At 32.0% G+C, this 21408-nt stretch overlaps 3 protein-coding genes across 4 annotated transcripts; all 3 read right to left on the bottom strand.

Annotated features, from left to right (window-relative positions):
- Nucleotides 1–1300: 1300 nt before the first annotated feature.
- LOC107924966 (uncharacterized) lies at nucleotides 1301–5854 on the bottom strand. The gene is made up of 6 exons (XM_016855545.2): nucleotides 5242–5854; nucleotides 4813–4965; nucleotides 4102–4221; nucleotides 2653–3170; nucleotides 2343–2556; nucleotides 1301–1952 (listed from the first exon to the last, which is right to left on the bottom strand). The coding sequence occupies exons 1-6, from the start codon at nucleotides 5807–5809 to the stop codon at nucleotides 1525–1527; spliced, it is 2001 nt and encodes a 666-aa protein (XP_016711034.1). The 5' UTR covers nucleotides 5810–5854; the 3' UTR covers nucleotides 1301–1524.
- Nucleotides 5855–8868: 3014 nt separating this feature from the next.
- LOC107924920 (probable tyrosine-protein phosphatase DSP4) lies at nucleotides 8869–11370 on the bottom strand. The gene is made up of 5 exons (XM_016855498.2): nucleotides 10835–11370; nucleotides 10640–10733; nucleotides 9401–9458; nucleotides 9275–9318; nucleotides 8869–9195 (listed from the first exon to the last, which is right to left on the bottom strand). The coding sequence occupies exons 1-5, from the start codon at nucleotides 11056–11058 to the stop codon at nucleotides 9010–9012; spliced, it is 606 nt and encodes a 201-aa protein (XP_016710987.1). The 5' UTR covers nucleotides 11059–11370; the 3' UTR covers nucleotides 8869–9009.
- A 3380-nt stretch (nucleotides 11371–14750) lies between these two features.
- Nucleotides 14751–20464, bottom strand: LOC107924934 (E3 ubiquitin-protein ligase COP1). 2 transcript variants are annotated; one of them, XM_016855511.2, is made up of 14 exons: nucleotides 20023–20464; nucleotides 19674–19751; nucleotides 19151–19306; nucleotides 18715–19068; nucleotides 18260–18417; nucleotides 18067–18132; nucleotides 17738–17816; nucleotides 17333–17488; nucleotides 17091–17189; nucleotides 16700–16804; nucleotides 16366–16545; nucleotides 15699–15809; nucleotides 15455–15625; nucleotides 14751–14967 (listed from the first exon to the last, which is right to left on the bottom strand). In XM_016855511.2, the coding sequence occupies exons 1-13, from the start codon at nucleotides 20347–20349 to the stop codon at nucleotides 15458–15460; spliced, it is 2037 nt and encodes a 678-aa protein (XP_016711000.1). In that variant the 5' UTR covers nucleotides 20350–20464; the 3' UTR covers nucleotides 14751–14967; nucleotides 15455–15457. The 2 variants fall into 2 exon arrangements, with proteins under 2 accessions (XP_016711000.1, XP_016711001.1); XM_016855512.2 differs by lacking the exons at nucleotides 14751–14967; nucleotides 15455–15625; nucleotides 15699–15809 and adding an exon at nucleotides 16140–16223.
- Nucleotides 20465–21408: the final 944 nt, after the last annotated feature.

Genomic DNA, 21408 nt, shown 5'->3' with positions numbered 1-21408 from the left:
AAGCCACATCATTGTTAGTATACTTGCACATATTTCATATAAATTCAACATTGATATACTTATTTTCTCGACATGTCACACTTGAGTTTAATAATTGTCTTTACTTACATAATTTCCTTGTATCAACATATCAAATATAATCATATATGTACATGTCATGAAACATATCATTCTCTTACCGTTTCTTCATAAGCATATATCATTCATTTCATTATATCAATATTTCATGCTCCATCATTTCCATATATTTTATATATATTTATTCCGGTAATAGCTTATATCAAACTTAACATAAATTATATTCCATGTACTTATACTTATTTCGTTTATCTATCTTCATAATTATTTCATATAACCATTCGTCATTTGATACATATTACCTGAATATCAATTGTTCAACAGATGTCATAGCATCTCCCATCCACGGTCTTATTTATCTTTGACATGATGCCATAGTGTCTTTCAACTATGGTCTTACTCATTTTCTGTCATGTTGCCATGGTATCTTTCAACCATGGTCTTACACATTTCATATCAGGTTGCCATGGTATCTTTCAACCATGGTCTTACACATTTCATATCAGGCTGCCATGGTATCATTCAACCATGGTCTTACACATTTCATATCAGAGAGCACACTCCCATGAACCTCATCCTTACAGTGGGATTACCAGTCCAGGCTAAATCCCCTGTAATATAAACTCATAGAGTATTGTCGGGATTACCAGTCCAGGCTAAATCCCCTGTAACGACAATTACTCTAATGAGCTTGTATCTGAATTACCAGTCCAGGCTAAATTCAGACCCTAATTTGGATTACCCGTCCGGGCTAAATCCATTTTACACGTATTCTTCGGGAGAGCTATATCAGAATAAGATCACCCGTCCGGGCTAGATCCTTTTTACCGTCAATTCCTTTTCAGAGATCCATCAAATTTACACTTTAGTCCTTCAACTTTTCATATTTACACTTTAATCCTTCAAATTTTGAGTATTTACTCTTGGGCCACGAAACTTTTTTCACTTTTACAATTTAATCCTTTCTTGAATCAATATGTCATAATATACTTCCCAATATTGACATAACTCAAAATTTCCCTTTTTGTCACTTTATTTCCTTATTTTACTATATCACGGATAATATTTTACTATAAAAATTTTCGGGGTATTACAAGATCGCTTATATGATTGTGGTAACGCACATCTTATGATCTCATAAAAGAGTGCGAACACCTTACATGCGAACCTAAAGTGCGAACTGCATAGAACCCAGATTAAGACCCAATCAGATAATCGAGTTAGTAATAGTGCGTATCATAACTATTAATCAACAACATCATCAGTAAATTCATAAACAAATTTTAAAAAAAATGATTAAAAATAAATACAAATGATTAAATCCAATAGTCCAAGAACAATGACCAAAACAGGAATATAGGAATAAGAAAAAAAAACAGTAAAAATCTAGAAATCAATGGACTTTGAGCAGCAATACAGATTAAAAGGCTTCCCTTTTATTGCTTCTTAGTAATCATCTATAAATTGAAGAAAATCCCAGTTACCAGGCAAATTCCTTCTAAGAAAATCCAAAATGCTCTTCACTGCAGCAACGAAGTACTGGTAATATAAAGGGAATTGAAATAATGCAAATAAGCATATGGGAAGGAATGCAGCCGCGTACGTTAGCGTTGCAGTCCACTTCTTCTCCAAATGAACCAGCAGTAAAATGGTGGCTGTGAAAGTCATCATGGTGCTGGTGACGGAGAAGAATAGGAAGGTGAAACCGAGGGAGAGGTTCCGAGGTAACCGGTGATGAAAATCCTCGAACTCGAGTGAAGAAGTGAGGATAGAGAGGAAGATAACCACCGAGGTCAAGGAACTCGCGAGACCGGCAACGTCCATCACCGTGAAAAACGAGTAAAGAGGCTCTTCGAGGAGAATGGGACGACCGTCTGCATGTATTGACCATGATTCAATATCATCATAACTTTTATATCATATAGTTGGTTTTTCAATGTTCAGTTACTATTAAAAATAAATAAATTAATCTCTGTATATTATATTAAAGAGTAAATTAATTTTTTTGTTAAAAAGTTTATCCTTTCAAATACTGTTAAAAGTTGACGTGGTTAATAGAATAACCTGACAATAACACATGGTACAATGACCAGTTTTTAAGAGTAAAAATGGATGAAAATTTTAATAAAAAGACTAGTTTACTTTTTGATTTAACGAATAGAGACTAATTTATCTATTTCTTGTATATATAAACTCAAATGCAATTCAACTTCAAAGAGCTGCCATGATACTTTTACTCAACTTCTAATAGATCAATTACATACTCTGCAAGAAACCACCCGGTGCAGTGTAGGCAGCTGTGAAAACAACAGTTGCGACGAGAATCGCGACCGTCGAACACGACTGAGAGGTGTTCTTCGCCCATTCTTGCGCGGTTTTAAGTAGATCTCGGTGATTATCCTTGAAAAGGTCATCTGCTGTGGTCTCCTTTTTGTTGAGATGCATGATAAAATGAGAGGGCATTTGGTTTTTTACGTCCTGCATTTAAGACAAAACTCGAATTAACTCGATCTACATTGAACTAATCCGCTCGATTAACGGGTCTAGTTTTAATCATAAAAAAAAAAGTTGTACCTCAAACCATGTCAATTCCTGTTGGAGTTTAAGAGCAGGGGTTGGTTTGGTTCCTCCATGATAATATTTAGTGTTAGCAGCATGGTGCAGTATGGTGCAACCATCGTTATCGATGCCCCGAACCAACCTCTTCGCCTCTTCTTTATCCTTAAGGACATGGAACACTTTGTATTGCCGATGCATGATAGCGACATGAAGTATGTTTTGCCCCTTTTGACCGATGTGATAAACTGCCTGAGGGTACCTTGTGAGTATCTCCTTCACTATCTCCACGATGCCTGTTTTGGTTGCGATGAGCAATGGCGTATCCGGTTCAGGCGACCGCTCTGTGCTGGCCGTTGCATTACTTTTTGACGTCTCTTCTTCTTCCTCCTTCCGTTCCATTAAAATCGTGTCGTCTTCCTCCGGTTCATGAGTTTCGAACCAAGACGCATCAGTTTCCACTAATAACTTCGCTAGTTTAACCGCCGATTCATGCATTTTCTTTTGTTTCCAAATCTGAACAATCATTTTCCATCCTACAATATAATAATCATATGAAACTCAAAGGTGTATATACGAGCAGAAATGTGATCAATACAATATCGAGACAGAATCAAAGGCGATTCTAGGGGGGCTGGCATGGCCCGGCCCCCTAAAATGAAAAATTGTCATTTAGACCATTTAAACTTTTTTAAAATTTTAAATTAGTAAAGGTAAAATTACACTTTGACCCCTTAAAATTATAAAAATTTAATTTAATACTTTAAAAACTATAAAGATATAGACTATAAAAAATTAAAATTTCATTCGGCCCCCCTAAAAAATTGTTCTGACTTCGCCCCTGTCACAAAATTAATCAATACCAATATTTATCGTGGTTTAACCCTTTAGCCTATGATCATTATCCCAAAAAGATAAAAGATCACTTACTTTAACTTTTGTACGAAGAAAACTACAAAGCTTCTTTGTAGTTTGTAAATGTTGTAGATTTAATCCTTATCCTTTAATTTGATTAAATTTAATCTCTATATTTTTTAAATCGATCAATTTTAGTCCATGTACTTTTCAATTTTTTAAATTTTAATCTTGACCCAAATCACAGCAGTTAAATATATTTGGTTAAATTTAATTATTAGTTCTATACCATGCATTCAGTTAAATTTAGTCCATATTCTCCAATTGGATCATTCTAAGTCCCTATACATTTTGAATTTTGATTGAAATTTTAGTCTTTATGCAAATTACAGTCATTAATCAATTAATTGAATTTTTATTGAGTAATATATGAAAATAATAAGCTGACATGGCTTTACACATACAGCATCAAATTTTGGGAATAGTTGAATTTAATGAATTTAGTAGTTATTATTTAGGTGAAGACTAGAATTTTAAAATTTAAAAAATGCAGAGACTAATAGAAAAATTAAACCTATAATTTGATATGTATTGCTAGTAAAAAAAAAATACCTTTGCAGTAATCCTGCTGATTGAGACCTCTGTTTTGTTCACCCTGCTCTAAATCTCTGTCTTGCCTATTTTTTGTAAGCTCATTCGTCCCTTCCTTATTACGTGAATCACTCGGTAGGCCTTTTTTTCAAACAACAATGTCATTAAAATGAGTAAACGGTGATACTAAAATGAAGGGTCAACTTTTCTGGCAAAGTTTTTGAATCATGTTGGTGACATTCTTTAACGGGTCAGTATTACTTTGTGTCAAATTTGATTATCTAAAGAAACAAATTTAATTAAGTAGGAGTAACTCGTTCGATCGGATCATGGGCGGTAATCGGATTGAATTTTGTCTATTCTACTAAAAAAAGGTAAACTAATCCTTTTATATAAGATCAAATAACAAACTGATACTTTTGTTAAAAAAATTCATCTATTTTTACTGTTAACAATTGTCTAGTTATTCCATTACTCACGCCAGTTTTTAAGAATAAAAATAAATAAATGTTTTAATAAAAAGGACTAATTTGTTCTTTAGTTTAATGTATAAGAATTAATTTATCTATTTTTTCGAGTAAAAAGAGAAAAATACAATCTAAGATCTCTATAATATTTTTACCCTTTATAGACCCGTTGAGATGTTCAACAAATACTTTGAAAATTTTTCTCAAAAAAATCGATCTACTATCAACCATTAATTTTATAGATAGAATGAAGAAAAATACATACAATAATAGATGAACTCCTTGAATATTCCTTTGGTGGGGGAGCTGCTCTTAAAAGCGGAGGCCATGCTAGCTAGCAGATGAAGACTGGTGTTTCCATTCTTGTCCTTGTATGTTGCAAGCTCTGGAGACTTTCTCAGAAACCAAATAGCAGTATCTGGATTGAAAATGCAAAATCCAATAACAGTATCAAGAAGACAATAGTGAAAGCTAATTAATTTTGACTCCAAACTGAAATTTAATCCAATTAAATATAATCTGTAGTCTAAATATCTGTCCAGTTTAGAAGTGTTTAGGGGATTTGCCCGGATTAAGTTTAGGTATGATATTATTAGTATTTTGATGTTTATTTAAGCTCGATAGAATTCGAAATATGAGATTAAAATTTATAAATGACAAATCGGAGCTTATTGTTTGAAGTGAGATGTATTACCGAACTGTTGGCCGATCACAGCAATATGAAGAATGGAGGTCCCATCGTTTCTCCTATAGTGACTTTCAAGGTTCCCGGTTCGTCCGATTGCAGTTGCCAAATACTCCACCATCGTTTTGCAGCTATATTGCGCAGCCCTGAACAATGGGGTTTCGCCTAATTTGTTTTGAGCACCCAATATCTCTTCCCTTTGCCGATTATCATTTCCAGGCAACACCAACAACTCTTCCATCAATAAACGAGCTGCTTTTACATTAGTAGTGGTGGCCACCTCATGGAGGATCGTGTTCCCGTAAATGTTCTTCACCTTCAGCACCTCCGCCCTCTTTGACGGCGGCACCATTTCGAGCAGAACACGAAGCACTTCCTCACGGCCGTCGTGAGCTGCGATGTGGAAGATGGTGTCTTTAAGTGCCGTGATTGGATTCAACAATGCGTCGGTGTTTTTCGAGTAGATCGCTTTCAAGCAATGAACGTCATCGTCTTTGGCTAAAACTTTTTTGTATGGTTCGCTCATTTCATCGAAACGGTTCATATCTGGTTTGGATATGATTATTTCTTTTTCCATGGATTATTGAAATCCTCTCTTTGAATGTGTGTTTTATTTATATTCAAGTTGGTAATGCTCTGGGTGTTCTATTTATGGACTGATATTGGTATTGCTTTAGGAAGATTTGCAGACAAAATATAGGTTAAATTCTGCTATTAGTCCTTGTACTTTGTTAAAGTTGTGGATTTAGTCCATATGTTTTAATTTGATAAATTTTAGTTCAAATTTTAAAATTTTAGTCCTAACACAAACATTAGCTGTTAATTTCATTTGGTTAAAAGCAATTATCGGTCTTATGCTATGCGTACAGTTGTAGATTTAATCAATATTCTTCAATTGGATCATTCTAAGTCCTTATAGTTTTAGAATTTTAAAATTTCAATATTGACGCAAATGACAGTCATTAATCCATTAACTGAATTTTTAATGAATAATATGTGGAATTAACAAGCTAACATAACGTTACACATATGATAATATGTTTGTCACGTTAGATTTTGGAAATAACATAACTTAATGATTTTAACCTTTATTGTTTGGTAAGGACTGATATTTTAAAATTCAAATATTATAAGGACTAAAATGGACTAAATTAAAGTATAAAGACTAAATCTATAACTTTGGTAAAATACAAGGACTAATAGAACTATTTAATCTAAAATAAACTAGGAATCTGCACTTTGCTTCACTATTAGATAAAGCAAAAAAAACAAACCTATTAAAGAAGACAAATTAGTGAGCATGTTATAAAGTTGATTAAATTAAAATGAAACAATTAGTGAGAATATTTAAAGTTTGATTAAATTAAAATGGAGGATAGAGGTGTTGCTGATGCTGTAAAGCAAACGTAAGCCAATCTTGTCTTTGACAACATATGCCAATCATGTCTTTGCAAGCCAAAATTAGAGTCTTCGATTTTTTTATTTTTTTTTAAATTATCATTTTGCATAGAGATCTAGCGGACTTAATTAAGAGAACAGCAATCAGTCAATTTTGAAAATATTCTCTGTTACGCAATTCATCGATGATTTATTTTAATCATAAATATTATATAAAAGTATAGGTTTAAATTCTATAAAAGAGTAAATGTTGACATTTTTTTGATATGTGAACTGTAAATTTCTCGAGGCTCTTAATGGAAGTAAAAGACAAATTTCGACACGGGAACAATAATTGACCATTGTTGAGGGCTGATCAACCACTTAATAGACAATATTTTAAAGATTTCTTTCAAAAGAGTTAATATCTCTCAATAGTTTTGATTAAAAAAAGAGTAAAATATAAAAATAGTCATTTTTGTCTGTCTTATATTACATTTTAGTCACTTATGTTTGAAATGTTACATTTTAGTCACTTACATATTCGTTTTGTTATGAAGTGGTCACTCTACCGTTAAGCTCCATTACCTTGCTAACGACGACCCTACGTGGCAGTCCAAATGATTTTTAAATGCCAACTTGGATGTCCTGGGGCAATCCAAATTAAATTTACTTTAATTAAAAACCTATTTTCATCCTAACAACTGGACATCCAAGTTGGCATTTAAAACCCATTTGAACTGCCACATAAGACTGGCATTAAGGAGGTAACGGAGTTTAACGATAGAGTAACCACTTTGTAACAAAACAATAACGTAAGTAACTAAAACATAACATTTCAAACATAAGTGACTAAAATGTAATATAAATCAAACAAAAATAATTATTTTTATAGTTTACTCTTAAAAAAATTGAAAACTAAACCTCCTACCTTAATTGAATTAACTTATAAAGTAGTTTTTATCTTTGTTATCTGAATTCTATAACAAGCATGTTTATTTCCATAATAATCACTTCATCTGCAAAAATTTAAGCAAAATATTACATATAAAGCAACATTTTATGAGAAGAGATTGCATGAAACTATAATTCCACGTCATCCATATCCCTTTTCGATAGGAGAATGAAAAATTAAATTTTTCCTCCTTATTTTCAGCTTTTTCTTCCTGAATAAATTCAAATTCAACTAAAAATGCTAAAAATCAAGAGTAAAGTTTTAATTTGTCATTTTCCTATTAAAAAGGGATTTGAATGACGTGAAATAACAATTTCATATAAGCTTATCTATGTACGTAGAAAAAACCATCACATACTAAATAATAAAACAAACATGTTTATTGCCATAACCATCAGTTCATTCACCAAGCTTAACCATACAATATCTTGTATATAAAGCAACATTTTATAACATTTTAGTCCAAAATAAAATAAGAGCAAATATTATTGGTAATATATGGTTACCTTCAACCTAATATTGTAATATATTCATAATATATACATGCTTATTTTTAGTTTGACATAATGACTCAAATATTAACATATTCATAATATGGGTTTACCTTGCTCGAGTCAATGAACCAAATACTATAAAACCTTGACTGGTGAATCAAATAGTATAATATACTGTTTTGAATTTATTCATTAGGCTAGATGAACCACATATCATCAATTGACTGTACAACCTTTTTCATCCATGGTTCCAATATTTAAATATATATAAATATTTAAAAATTAAAATTTATACATATTAAAAGTCGATTTGTTCTATAAAAAAAAGTTAAATTTAGAACCAATAACTAATTAATCTATGATATTGCCATGTTAAACCCGACTAAGGACTAAGAATATGTTTATACTAAGAATATGTTTATCATTGAGACTGAAAAATACTTTTTCAACCCAAATCATGATTTCAAACAAAAAAATTGATAAACACTTGATTTTAAATTAGGACTTTAAGCTAAGTCAAAATTTTTAAATTTTAGCTTTTGAAAAAATGCTTTTCAATTAAATTACTTTCTTATCCCCTGGTTAAATCTTCTACTTTACATGAGCATTTTTTCACAGCATTTTTCAACCTAAGCCAATTTGAACCAACAATTGCTCACTCCTAATCATGACAAGGACTTGAAAAAAACAAAAAAAAAACAATTTATCCAACGGATCTGCAGCCAATTATGCAGGTGGAAATATTTATATATGATTTTCCATTGCAATGAGCAGAAAATCAACCATCCATGCCATGCCATACTTCAAAAGTAAAAAAAGAAAACATACGTGTATATATATTATTAACAAAGTTGTTTCAAACCTCAAACTCTTGTGCTCTATGTTCGCTTTGTTTCGATTATGGCAGTAAAAAACTTAAAGTTATATATATATATGATGCTCTGCTTACTGCTATCTCTTTGAACATGAAAACTTTATTGGTAAATGCTTCATGCCGGAAACATCAAACTTCTCCATGAACCTCTGGTCGGACACCCTTGCTTTGGCAGCGGCAAACCGTTGGTACTCGTCGAAAATTGAAGACAGACACCATCTCTGCAATTTTCTTAAGCATCCAACAACACAACCAGTACGGTGCTACACGACATGTACAGAAATATATCAGTGAACTGATACATTGGTTTGAAAAAAACATAAAAGTATAGGATGAAATTACCTTTCCTCGTTTGCAATGGATTAGCAGTGGATGGTTCTTTACATCTGGTATGGAAACAGACAAGTCCAAATATAAGCAAATGATAAAGAAGAAAACTATAAACTACAAGTAAAAAGTGTTAAATACCAAGGACTACATTCAATGCTTCCCGGATTGTTTCCTCTGGAATGTTTACAAAGGGCTCCTGTATAAAGTATGGGTTATCAATTTCAAGAATGTATTTGGATGCAACATTTTGTTTTTAAACAGAAATATGGCATAAGATATTTGGTTAGTATCGGTGGTATCTATTTAAAGATCCCATTACAGTGAGATCCAGTAGGATCCTTTTAAATCAACTGTTGATCATGCCACATAGGATTTGCATTGACAAAAACCAATTCAACCAGTTTCAACACTAAGGAGAGCAACTGATTTCTAGACAAAAACAACATATTCAATTATTTAACTAGTTTCAAGTCACTAGCACAATTTCTTAATTTCTAACGTGGCTTGATCAAAACGGCATTTCTATATTTATTTAACCGCAGCCTTTGATTTAAAAAGTATCCCACGAAATTCCACTATAATAAGATCTCACCTTAAACATTACCGCTAGTATCACATTAAAAAAAAAGTGCGTAGATTTTGTGCAAAATAATCCTTTTTCTAGGCTTGAACCAAACTGAACTGAACTAAACTTTAACCTATCTTAGATGACCTTGTGAATATTGATTGCTTCATTCATGAAGCATCTATGAATGTAAGATACCATTTCATGAAGCAAACAATAATATCAAAACAATTAGTACCTAATTTGTTTAAAAACCATTGTGCAAATCACAGTATCCTTCTTCACCATAAACAGCCAAAATAAAATACAAACAAATTACAGATTGAATAACAGCATGATGTCCACAATTCTACTTTATAGTTCAATAAATTGAAAAAACAGTTAAAATACAAATACCCATTTGAGAGGAGATATAAAGGGGTTCCTTAACACCACTAGGAACAAAAAAGGAGATCGATTTGGAAAAAAAAAAAAGAGCTTAAGCAACAACTGCTGTTTGGATGATGATGCAATGAAGGATGCAGCTTTGCTATTAATTTTGATTTTCCAAAGGATTCTATAATACTATATTATGGTAAATAACACAGTTCAGGGATCAAAATTTACGTGGATTTAGAGAAAATAGGACTGAATATCAAAATTAACATTTTGATTTTAGCTTGCGGAGAACCATTTTCGATGTCAGTTTCAGTAAATGGAATTGACAACAGCACAGAATTAAACACTCGAACCTTGAGATATAATCATGGTAATCAATATTAGATGAGGGAATCAAGCCAAAAACTGAAGGAAAAAAGAAAGCAATTACATACCTTGCATCCATCGATACCGAATTGAAAAAGCCGAATTCCATTAGCCTTTAAAAACTCATTGTTGGCTTCTGGATAGGATTCAGGGCAAAGATATCTACGAAAAGAGTCGATCGAAAATTTAAAATCAAGGAAATTTACGATTTTTTTTTCTTAGACAGCAGTTATAGAGATCGGCACAGTTAAGTAACAACTCACATAATAGAACGTAGCCCTAGCGATTGCAAGAAGCTAAAATTGGCGGAATCGGGGAAGCCAGACCTGAAAACTCCATTATCGACCATAGCGAAATTCAAAGGAGGCACGAACAACTCCTCGCCGTTGTTATCGTTATCATCTTCGGTGGTGATTGGAGGATTAGGCCGTAGCGGCGAGAGGTCAGCCGCCTCGTAAACCTTTCCCTCAAATCCTTCGACTCTCATGCCCTTTTTTGGCGCCAAAAAATTTGAAAAAAAAATGGAAAAATTAAAATGAAAGCTTGATGGATCTGTGTGATGGAGAAGATGAAGAAATTTTTTTGAAGAGTGAATCTAAGGAACGAATCTGTGATTCATGAATCTCCTTTTTTTTTCTCTGTTTAATAATTATAAGGTAATAATAGGATCAAAGTGGATGGGATGGGATGATTAGCAATGTTGTTGGAAACCGTGACCAAAGTGGATGAGATATTAGATATTGTAGCGATCATATGACGTGAGAGAAACAAAAATAAATGGGATATTAATTGATATTTTTCCTTGACTTTGAACTTATGTATCGATCAATTTTTATATAATTAGTCCGATCCGTTGATTCGGTTCGGTTTTCAAACCATTGTGGCTGAAAAACTTAAGTGGGATGGACGACACTTGGATCTTATAATTCATGAATTTTAAAGGTCAAATTGTGATTTGGGTCCCTCTCTTTTGTATTTTGACATGTTTTTGTGCAGGTTGAACTTAAATTTTTTAAAGGAAGGGTCAAAATTAAATTAAAAGTTTTGGATGGGTTGAAAATATAAATTTATCATTGTATTAACATACAACTTAAAAATATCCCTTCAATTTATCATGTTATTTTGTTTTTAAAAAATTAATTAATACAAGTTTTTATCTGAAATAATGAGAAGTATTAACTATTTATTTAGCAATTTTAACATAATAAATGGATCATAACCATACTTTTGACCAAAACTTTAACTCAAGGCTTGTGAATGACTAGGTTCAAAATTCTTCTTTATTTACATTTTGGTTTCAATATGCAATTTGGTATCAAGTTTTCCTTTGTCTTGATTTGACACGAGTTTTTTTTTATTAGATATTTGAGTTTTTTTATATCAGTTAAGTATCTAAGTTTAACTTAATATTTAATTTGATATTTAAGTCTTTTTTTTTGTGGCGATTGAGTACATATATTTTTATACTAGATCCCACATGTCAAACTTCATTAGGCCACACGATGTCATTTGGTCTAAACATTGAAACCAAACTCAGATATCAAATTAGGGCAAAAAAATCTCCGATACCAATTTATACATTGAATCAAAACTTAAGTACTAAATGATATATTAACCCTACTTTTTAACATAACTAAAAATAAATATTTTATATCTAAAACAATGAAAATAATTTAAAAGTTCTTAAAAATTTGTTGATTTTCAGAAATAATTATGAAAAAAACCTTGAAAATTTGTTAAAAAATATTAAAAGGCCACAAAACAAAGTTCAATTTATCAAAATAAGTCTAAAAAATCAAAACAAAATATTAATATGGAAAATTCGAGAATAGAGCATAGCCGAACCGAATTATAATGGATAGTTCAACAATCTAGAAAAACCCATTGAATCGAATCATATCACCTTAACAATAATCAATGCCTAAGAGATAAGTGGCAAGATTGAACTAATTGAAACTCAAGTTTTTTTTTCAATTTGATACCTAAATTTAATTTTAATGTTCATTTTGGTACATGAAGTTTTTTTAGCATCAGTCAAGTGCTTGAGTTTGGCTTAGAGTTCAATTTAGTATTTGAGATTTTTTTTTTGTGCCCTAATTAAGTACCTATATTTTTATACTAGATCTTATATGTCAAACATTTATTAGGCTACATTATGCCATTTATCCTCAACATTGAAACTAAACTCAAACATTAGATGAAGATAGAAAAAACGCAAATACTAAACTAAATACTAAAGTAAAACTTAAGGACTAAATGATATATTAAGCCTACTTTTTTTAATGTAACTAAAAATGGAAAGAGGGAATAATATCTTGACGTGGGGACAAAGAAAAGAGAGGGTGTAACAGTAACCAGTGTCTAGAAGATAAGTGGCATGACCGACCTAAAAGGGTGGGCAGGTGAGATTGTTTCCTTTTACTAATTCTTGTAAATTTGTGAAATAGTAAACAGAGTGTGGCTGGCTGGGAAGTGGGGATAGGTGCCTCAACGGTTGCTGTTGACACGTTAATTACATTTTTATTCACAAGATTCGAGCGGTGATTTTAATCTCATCTGCATTCTTTGTTAGAGTTTAAGTGTGTTAAAGTGTATTATTTTTTATTTAAAGGTTGAAAAGGAATTACGAATAGTTTTAAGTATTATATTAAAAAGCGCAAATATGATCAGAATTTATAATAAAAATTATTATACGAATAAATTTTTTATTTTTATAATTTTTATAATAATAAATTTTATATATTTGTTAAATTATTATACAAATAAAAATTATATATATTTTGAAAATAACAACAAAAAGAACTTATTTTTGTATATTTTTAATTGAAAAATGAAAAAGTTCCGACAATATTATATAGAAGCAATGTATGAGTTAAAACTTAAAAAGTAAAAGTACAGCCTCACTGCCATTGCTTTTACCAACCTGGGCTTAGGCTTGTGGTGAGTTTGGTTCATCTCATCACTAATTATCCAAAATGTGTTTAAAATAAAATTGTTTATGAGTCGGATTGTCTCTTGTCAAAATTTTAAGCTCGTTTGCTAAGTTTGAGTCCAGTTCGGCTCGAAAAATAGGCTTAAAACTTTACCCAAGTTTGGATCGAATAAAAATACTAAAATTCGAACCCGGTCTAGTTGAATTAATTTTCTTATATAATAAGTTTTAAAAATATAATAAAAAAATACTAAAAATATTAAAATAAATATTTTTCAATAAATAAAAAATAAATTTAAAAAATATTTATACTTAAATAACACTGTAACTTAACAACTAAATATTTTTAAAATAGTAATAAAATTAACAATAAAAGAGTTATACAATATCCAAACAATAACAACAAAATCGTAATTATAAAATCGTGAAATGATAACAAAACAGTAAGAAAACAACAATAAAATAGCAATAAAATAACCTTACCTAAGGCCCAAGTCAAAAAAGTATTATCTAAGGCCTAACCTATTTTTTAAGCAGACGCTATTATTTTTATTTAAACCTATTTTTTAAACTTATATTTTTACCAAAATTTTCTCACTTCTTAGGTGAACTTTCAAGCCAGATAACACAACTCATTGACAGATCTAATTTAACACCAATAAAAAAAATAAATAAAGATATACTCCTTTATTCCATCTCATGCATTGGACTTCTTAGTGGTTTGTTGGGAAATTCAAAACGATTTGCATCTCTTTAGTCAGCTTTACTTGAGCAAAGGACTTTCCAAAGCAGTTAGCAAGTAGTCACTTTCTAATTGATAATACTAGACTCTTCCTAGTAGTTGTAACTTGTAAGCACTAAAGAAACTTTCGGCATATGGATCATCATAGGGATGAAGTTGCTTGACTTTTAAGCATAACTCTAAGCAGCACTGTTATCAAAAATGAATTGAATTCGAAAATTGATTAAGTTAATTCACGAATTAATATGAACTAATTGAACTATATATTTTTTAATTTATTTGATTAAATCAAATAAATTTATTAAACTGTAAATCATTGACTTGATTAATTCAATCACTGATCTTATTCTTAAAATCGTGTTTCTTAAAATCGTGTTAAGCAAACGAATCTTTCCTCTCACTCATTCTTGGGTAAAATAAAGCAAGTTGATTTTAAATTTGACTGTAGCTAGCTTTAGAAAAAGATTATGCTTGGCTTCGAATTTAACCTGGTTTGACACAATAATTTGTTTTTACTATTCATATATTATAAATTAAATTTAAAAAAACATCTATTTTAAACTTTAATTAATGCAATCTAAATCCTGGCCAAGGCTGGGCAACATGGATAGGTCTAGTGGAGCATTTCTTGTTAAAACCCCTTTTTCTCTTTTCCTCAAAAAGGGAAAAGTTCACAAACATTAAAGCATCGCTTGAGGAGAAACCCATTTCATTTCCCCCACCTGAAATACAAAAAAAATCAAAAGAGGTAAAACACATATTTCAGCCCAAAATTTGCAACTTGGAAAAAAATTAAAAACTGCTAAAATAAATGAACTTCAAATATGAAAATATTCACAAATATAACGAAATGTTGCCTTTTTTTAAGCAGGAGATCTAACTCCATTATAATAAATTCCTAACGGATAATGATCGTTACAATTCACAAGCCAAGATAAAAATGTAGGCTTCATACGGACATATTACGAAAAGTACCATAAAAACTCAATAGACACTGATACATAATACATATGTATATTAGAAATTGCGGATTTAAGTGAATTTAGGCACGTAATAATCTTCAAGTAAGTATTATTAGTTAGCAGTATGAGGTGTTAATGAGAGATTATGAAATGTATCAAATATATATGTAACATCAATATTGCAGAATGGAACTATCAACTAACAACGATGCAATGTTTTTTAATGTTGATTACAAGATTGATTTACCATTTAAGCCGCAAGCACGAGCACTTTAATTGTTCCCTGACTATTTGCCACAAGTAGTGTCGGGCTATCGCTCTTCCAACCTACAGCACTGATGAAGTAAGATCCGGCTTCCTCATCGACATCAGCCATGTCGGATCCAAATTTATACGAAGCTGCAGGTTTAGATATAGCCTGCAAGAGTCAATGTAACTAAATTACAAACTGATTTGATGCCAAAATACCATATTCGAATGTGTTAACTAACCTTGTGATATGCAAATACTTCATTTGTTTCACTGCCGCAAGCAATGAACTCACTGTTTACTGTGAGGCCAACAAAACTCTTCTCATTTTTGTGACCCTTGAAAGCGCGCAGCTGACAGGATAATATAAAAACAAATAAGAATCCTGGTCTGGATAATAATATTACTAAAAGAGTAATCAATTGCTCCAACTTCCATAACTAATTGTTGCCAGCTTATCTTTAGGAAGGATAAGATAAAGAAAAATTTCAGTGCTTAACCATGGAACTTATTCTATTATTTACAGTCTAATTATGGTTTTAGTTCTCTAACCGAAATTTGAGGTTTAATGCCTCTACTTTAAGTTGGCATACTTTGGTCCTCTATTTTTGTAATGCTAGTAATAGGTCCAAATTGATAACATTGTTAACTGTTGTTAGCATATCAACTATCAATAAATTTACATGTCAATCTAATCTTTAAGATTGTTTTAAAAAAAGATACCACGTCATCACTTCTAGATCAGCAAACTTGTTATCAGTTTGGACCTACAAATAACAGTATAAAAGTAGACAGACCAAATTATGCCAAATTAAAGAAGAATGATTAGATCTCAAATTTCAACATAATAAAGGGTCCTATACCATAATTAGACCATTATAAACTCCGGGAAATGAAAAATGTACTTACTGGTAAATTTTCTTTTACATCCCATAAGCGCAGTGTACTGTCAGTTGAAGCAGAAGCCAATTCATGGTTAGACAAAAATTTCACATATGAAACAGCTTTCTTATGCCCACCAAACACATAAAGCGGTTTGCTGATGTTTCTCAAGTCATAATAGTGAACACGGTGATCAGCAGAACCAACCTGCAAAAGATTCAAAAACCAGAAACTTCAACAAGTTCTTTATTCATAATTTTCTCGGAAATAATTTCTTTTTCCTTGTTGGGATGCTTTGAAATGTTATAGTTATTTGGCTGGAAAACAATTGCGGCAGATATATTATTTAACAAAGACATACTGCAACATGAACACTGGATCCAGGATTGTACTTGACAGAACAAATGTTTGCTTTCATGTCGATGTTCAGAACACTGGCTTCTTGCTTTGTGCACCAAACTTTGACCTATCAAATACAAACGGGGTTAGACAGTGTAAATTGCAAATCATGTACAAGCTTCATCTAGTGGACTGACAGGTGGTGGACACTAACATAAAAACCATTGCAACAACTACAACATAGCTATTCTATCAAAAAGTAGATGGACGGTGTTATGCTGGAAACAGTTTCTGCAGGGATCTCACATCTAAGAACTTTATAATCTGCAATCTTTTGAGAACATGCACTAAAACAAGCTTAGACCTAGAATACAAGATGCACTAGCATCAAGTTTTACAGAGAGATTATAAACCTTGCAGTCATCACTGCCAGAGACAAGCATTGAAGGTTCAGTGCGTGAAAAATCAACACTCCAAGCTCGCTTTTCATGTTCCTCATATTCCATCAAACTCTGTACAATTAGAAACCATTGTTTTGAAGATTAAGCAACTGTAGGTGATTGAATCAAACATTGCAATAAAAATGTTTTTGCTGAACAACCTACATGAGAGTTATTTATTGAGGTTAGAAAAATGAAAGAGCTGTAATTCATACCTGCCGAGTAGTAATGTCCCAGACAGTTACTATCCCATCATAATCACAGCTAGCAATATGGTTTTTTGTGTACTTATTCCAACTCAAGCAACTAAGCTTAGATCTGGTGGACATTTCAACAATAGGACAATGCACATCTGCTGGTTCATTCACAATCTGCAGAAAACCAAACAGTAAGTGTTGATTGATGAATCAAAGACAGAACTATTGTTATAGTACATGTTACATGTGTCATCATTCTAGAATAATGGCTAGCTAATAGTGTTCAGGTAAGTATAAAGTGATCACTTTAATCAAAGAGAGATGGCTATAAATCATCTTTATAAAAATATTTCCACTGTCATAAAAACTTCAGAAACCATGAACTCCACTTAACAGACCTAAAATATTTCATCTAATGCTTACCGCAGAAAACTCAAAAACCTTGATGCGCCTTGACACTCCAGCAATAGCAAACATCTCATCATCACGATCAAATTCTATACTGCAGATTCATTCTAGTTATTATAAATTCTAAAGACGCATAGGAGAGGAAAATTTCATGAATGGAAGTCCAAAATAGGTCTAATCATATTATTAAACAAATGAAGATTGGTCAAAGCAGTACTTGTTTTAAAGAAAGAACTAACATAAACAAAACAAAGGCACTCAAACTTTATGCCACTACGACTGATTGATAACCCAAGTACTAATGGCTAATCAGAAATATATAGAATGATAAACTTTTGACTCACCTTGAGACAATGTTAGCAGAGTGGAAAATATCACCATGCCTAAGTTCAGCAATGACCCTCAACCGACTAATGTGAACAACAATTACAAATGTTACATAGAAGGAAAGAACAGTTGGAGTTAGATAGACAAAATTTCCTGAAGAAAGAAAATATTACTTTTAGCAAAGGCAAAACCAGTGGAGAAGTTATGTACCTGTATCGTGTAAATGTAGTTAGCACTGCCTGAAAATCCTGAAGACCAGGATTATAACCATCTACATCCATTGCAGTTGGACCTTCATCTTCCTGTTTATTAAATTGTTTGGTCCAATGCTGCCGCTTTTGCAAGTAACACTCTTGTAGGTCATTAAACTGAGCGAAAGAGAATAATTATAAAAAAATCAACCAGTCATTTTTGAAGGAGTGACTATTATTGAACAAAAAAAAGAGTGACTGGTATATTTATATGAACAGAGAATATATGGGAAATGTATCTCTTAACAATAGGAATCTTCAGTTCCTCCATAAATCTTTTGAACAGACTGCTACTTAGAAAAGTTGGAACTATAATATAAAAGGAAAACACTAGAGGATCATTAGTAAATAGGCTACCTTGCTCCAACCAACAGCAAAAGTCAAGAAATATGAAAAATAAGCAAGGAGAGTAACCTGTGCATGAATCCGCCTCTTTCTTGCCGCAGTCAATCCTGAATTAGTATTGCATGTAGAATCTGACCCACAATTTGCATCTTTACTTCTGAATCCCGGTGAATTTACTTGGTCTTTCAAACTAACCTTGGTCTGTGACCTTGCTGAACCTATCCAGCCTTGCGAGTTGCGACCTCCAGATATAGCGCCATTATTATATTGATCAATCAATGAAGGCAAGGGTTTTTCTGCAGAGAAATCATCAACAAGCATCCTTAGATTCATGGAGCATCTCTCTTTCGCTGTATACAATTCCATGGTACGTTTCTTTACAGCAGTTGTGTCCTCCTTAATAAATTGAAGATCATTTTGAATCTTCAGTAAGAAAAATGAAAACACATAAGACCATCAATCATAAAAGTATAATTCCAGGAAGATATAAATTCAAGTTAGGGACCTGAGTAAGCTCTTCAAGCTTTTTCTTCCTTAGACAGTTCAAGAAATCAAGCAGAATCTGCATGTTTGTCTCTGCTTCACTTTGCTCCATTTTCATCTTCTTGTCAACAAGTAGAGACAACAAACTATCCAGCTCCTTGGCTGACACCTCACAACCCTGTCTAAGGATCACAAGGAGAGCATCAACTACACTTATTAGGGAACTCAAAGAGCTCCTTAAGAGATCAAACAATTAATCACTAATGAAAGTTAAGTATTCAAACAAACATTAAACCACATAACCAAGTTCATTAGGTTCCACATACAATCAAACCACAATAATTACTTATTAGTTATTATTAGAGAACTCAAAGAGCTCCTTAGAGATCAAACAATTAATCATTAATGAAACTTAAGTATTCAAACAAACATTAAACCACGTAACCAAGTTCATTAGGTTCCATATACAAGCAAACCACAATAATTAACTATTAGTTATAATTAATTTATCTGGCAAATTAATGCTCTAATATAGTATAACTGACCTGCAGTATTGTTTGACGAAGATTTTCTACCGGAGAGGCATTCCTTGCTGATTGACGAGCAGAGATTTTCTTCAATAACTACGAAATTTAAAAATACTGCTTTAATAAAAAATAAATTTGCAGTATATATAATGAAATTAAAGCCTACATACAATAAATCATTATTCAAATTAGTAACAATAATTAAGTGATGAAATGTCAAGTTTCCGTTTCTGCAGAACTTAATAATACAGTTCAACTTTAAATTGCAAATGCAGCTTCTTATATATCAGGCTTGTATTAAAAAACAATTTAAGATTAACACAAAAAGGGATCATAAGAAATACCGATATAAAAAAGGAAAACAAACCTTATTAAGCAATAAATTAGGGAAGATGTGATTATTAGTGAGATAACGAGAACAACAAGGACAATCGCTCTTATTTCGAAGATGAGTCAAAATACACATATAACAAAAACTATGACCACAAGCCGTCATAAAAGCGTCTTTGATAATCTGCATGCATATCGGACATAGCGCATCCTTATCAATGTCAGCTTCAGAAGGCTCTTCCTCCATCAATGGCGGCGGCATCGGAGGAGGAGGAGGAATAGAAGGCGCGGCGCTTTCCATCGGCGGCGGCGGTGGTGATGGCGGTTCGGATTTAGTTGCGGTGGGAACAAGTGTCCCGCCCATTGAAGTGTGAGTGTGGAGTGATTTGCAGAAAGGAGGGGAGACAGTGCAATTGGGGAGGGAAAAGATTTTGTGAGGGTGATAAAGGAACACGTTGGGCGGGCGTTTCCCTTAATTCCTCATGTTTGGTTCAACTTCAACACGTAATAATTTATTGGGTTAGTTACACTGACCGTCCCTAACACACTACTCTTTATTCTAAATTGGTCCCGAACTTCAAAACACCCTCGAGCAGGCAGTGCTGGTCCCCGAAATGGGAAATTTTCATTTCAATCCCATTTAAGAATTTTAAAAGTTAATATAATGGTCAAATTGCACCTTATCTCTCAAAATGTAAAATTTTAATTTAATTTCTTTAAATATTTTGAATTAATAGGTTAATACAATAAAAAGTTATATTTTAACTCTCTTAAAATTTTATAATTCAATTTTAGCTCTCCTTATAATAAGTTTATGGCTTGTTCTTGGGACAGTTTAGATATTAAATGCTAGCTCATGTATAACATAGGTATGTATAAAAGAAAAAAAATTGTCGAGAAGATGACTCCATAATGATAAGTCTGTGATGCCTCAATTGTCTAGAGTCGGAGGGCTCCTTTTGTTTAAAAAGGTGACAGATTCACAGAGTGGAAGAGCACCTCATCGGGTACCTAAAAAGGCCAATCATGCACTACCTTACAGCATATAAGACATTTTTGGGCAAGGATACTATCACTTAATTGGTAGCGCATGATTTGCCAATGAATATTTTACAAGCTTTTTCAATAGAGCTGGCCTCTTTTCAACATAATCAAATTTTTTTTTTAATTAAAAGAGGGGACAAAGTAACTTGAATCCAAACAAAGCCCTAATAACAACGTAATTAATGTGACTCAAATTTTAATCATATATATACCTATTGCATGGATTTCTTGAAATTTACATGCTAAAAAATAATCTTTAAATTTTGATGATATTATATGATTTTCAACATATTAAATTTAAGCTGCCAATATAATAAATATTTACGTATTTACAATTTAATTTATATATTTTAATTGACACAAAATTCGATTGAAACAA

Source organism: Gossypium hirsutum, chromosome A10 (assembly GCF_007990345.1).
Source record: "Gossypium hirsutum isolate 1008001.06 chromosome A10, Gossypium_hirsutum_v2.1, whole genome shotgun sequence".
In the NCBI taxonomy this organism is placed as follows: Eukaryota; Viridiplantae; Streptophyta; class Magnoliopsida; order Malvales; family Malvaceae; genus Gossypium; species Gossypium hirsutum.
This window is presented reverse-complemented; position numbering and strand designations above follow the sequence as displayed.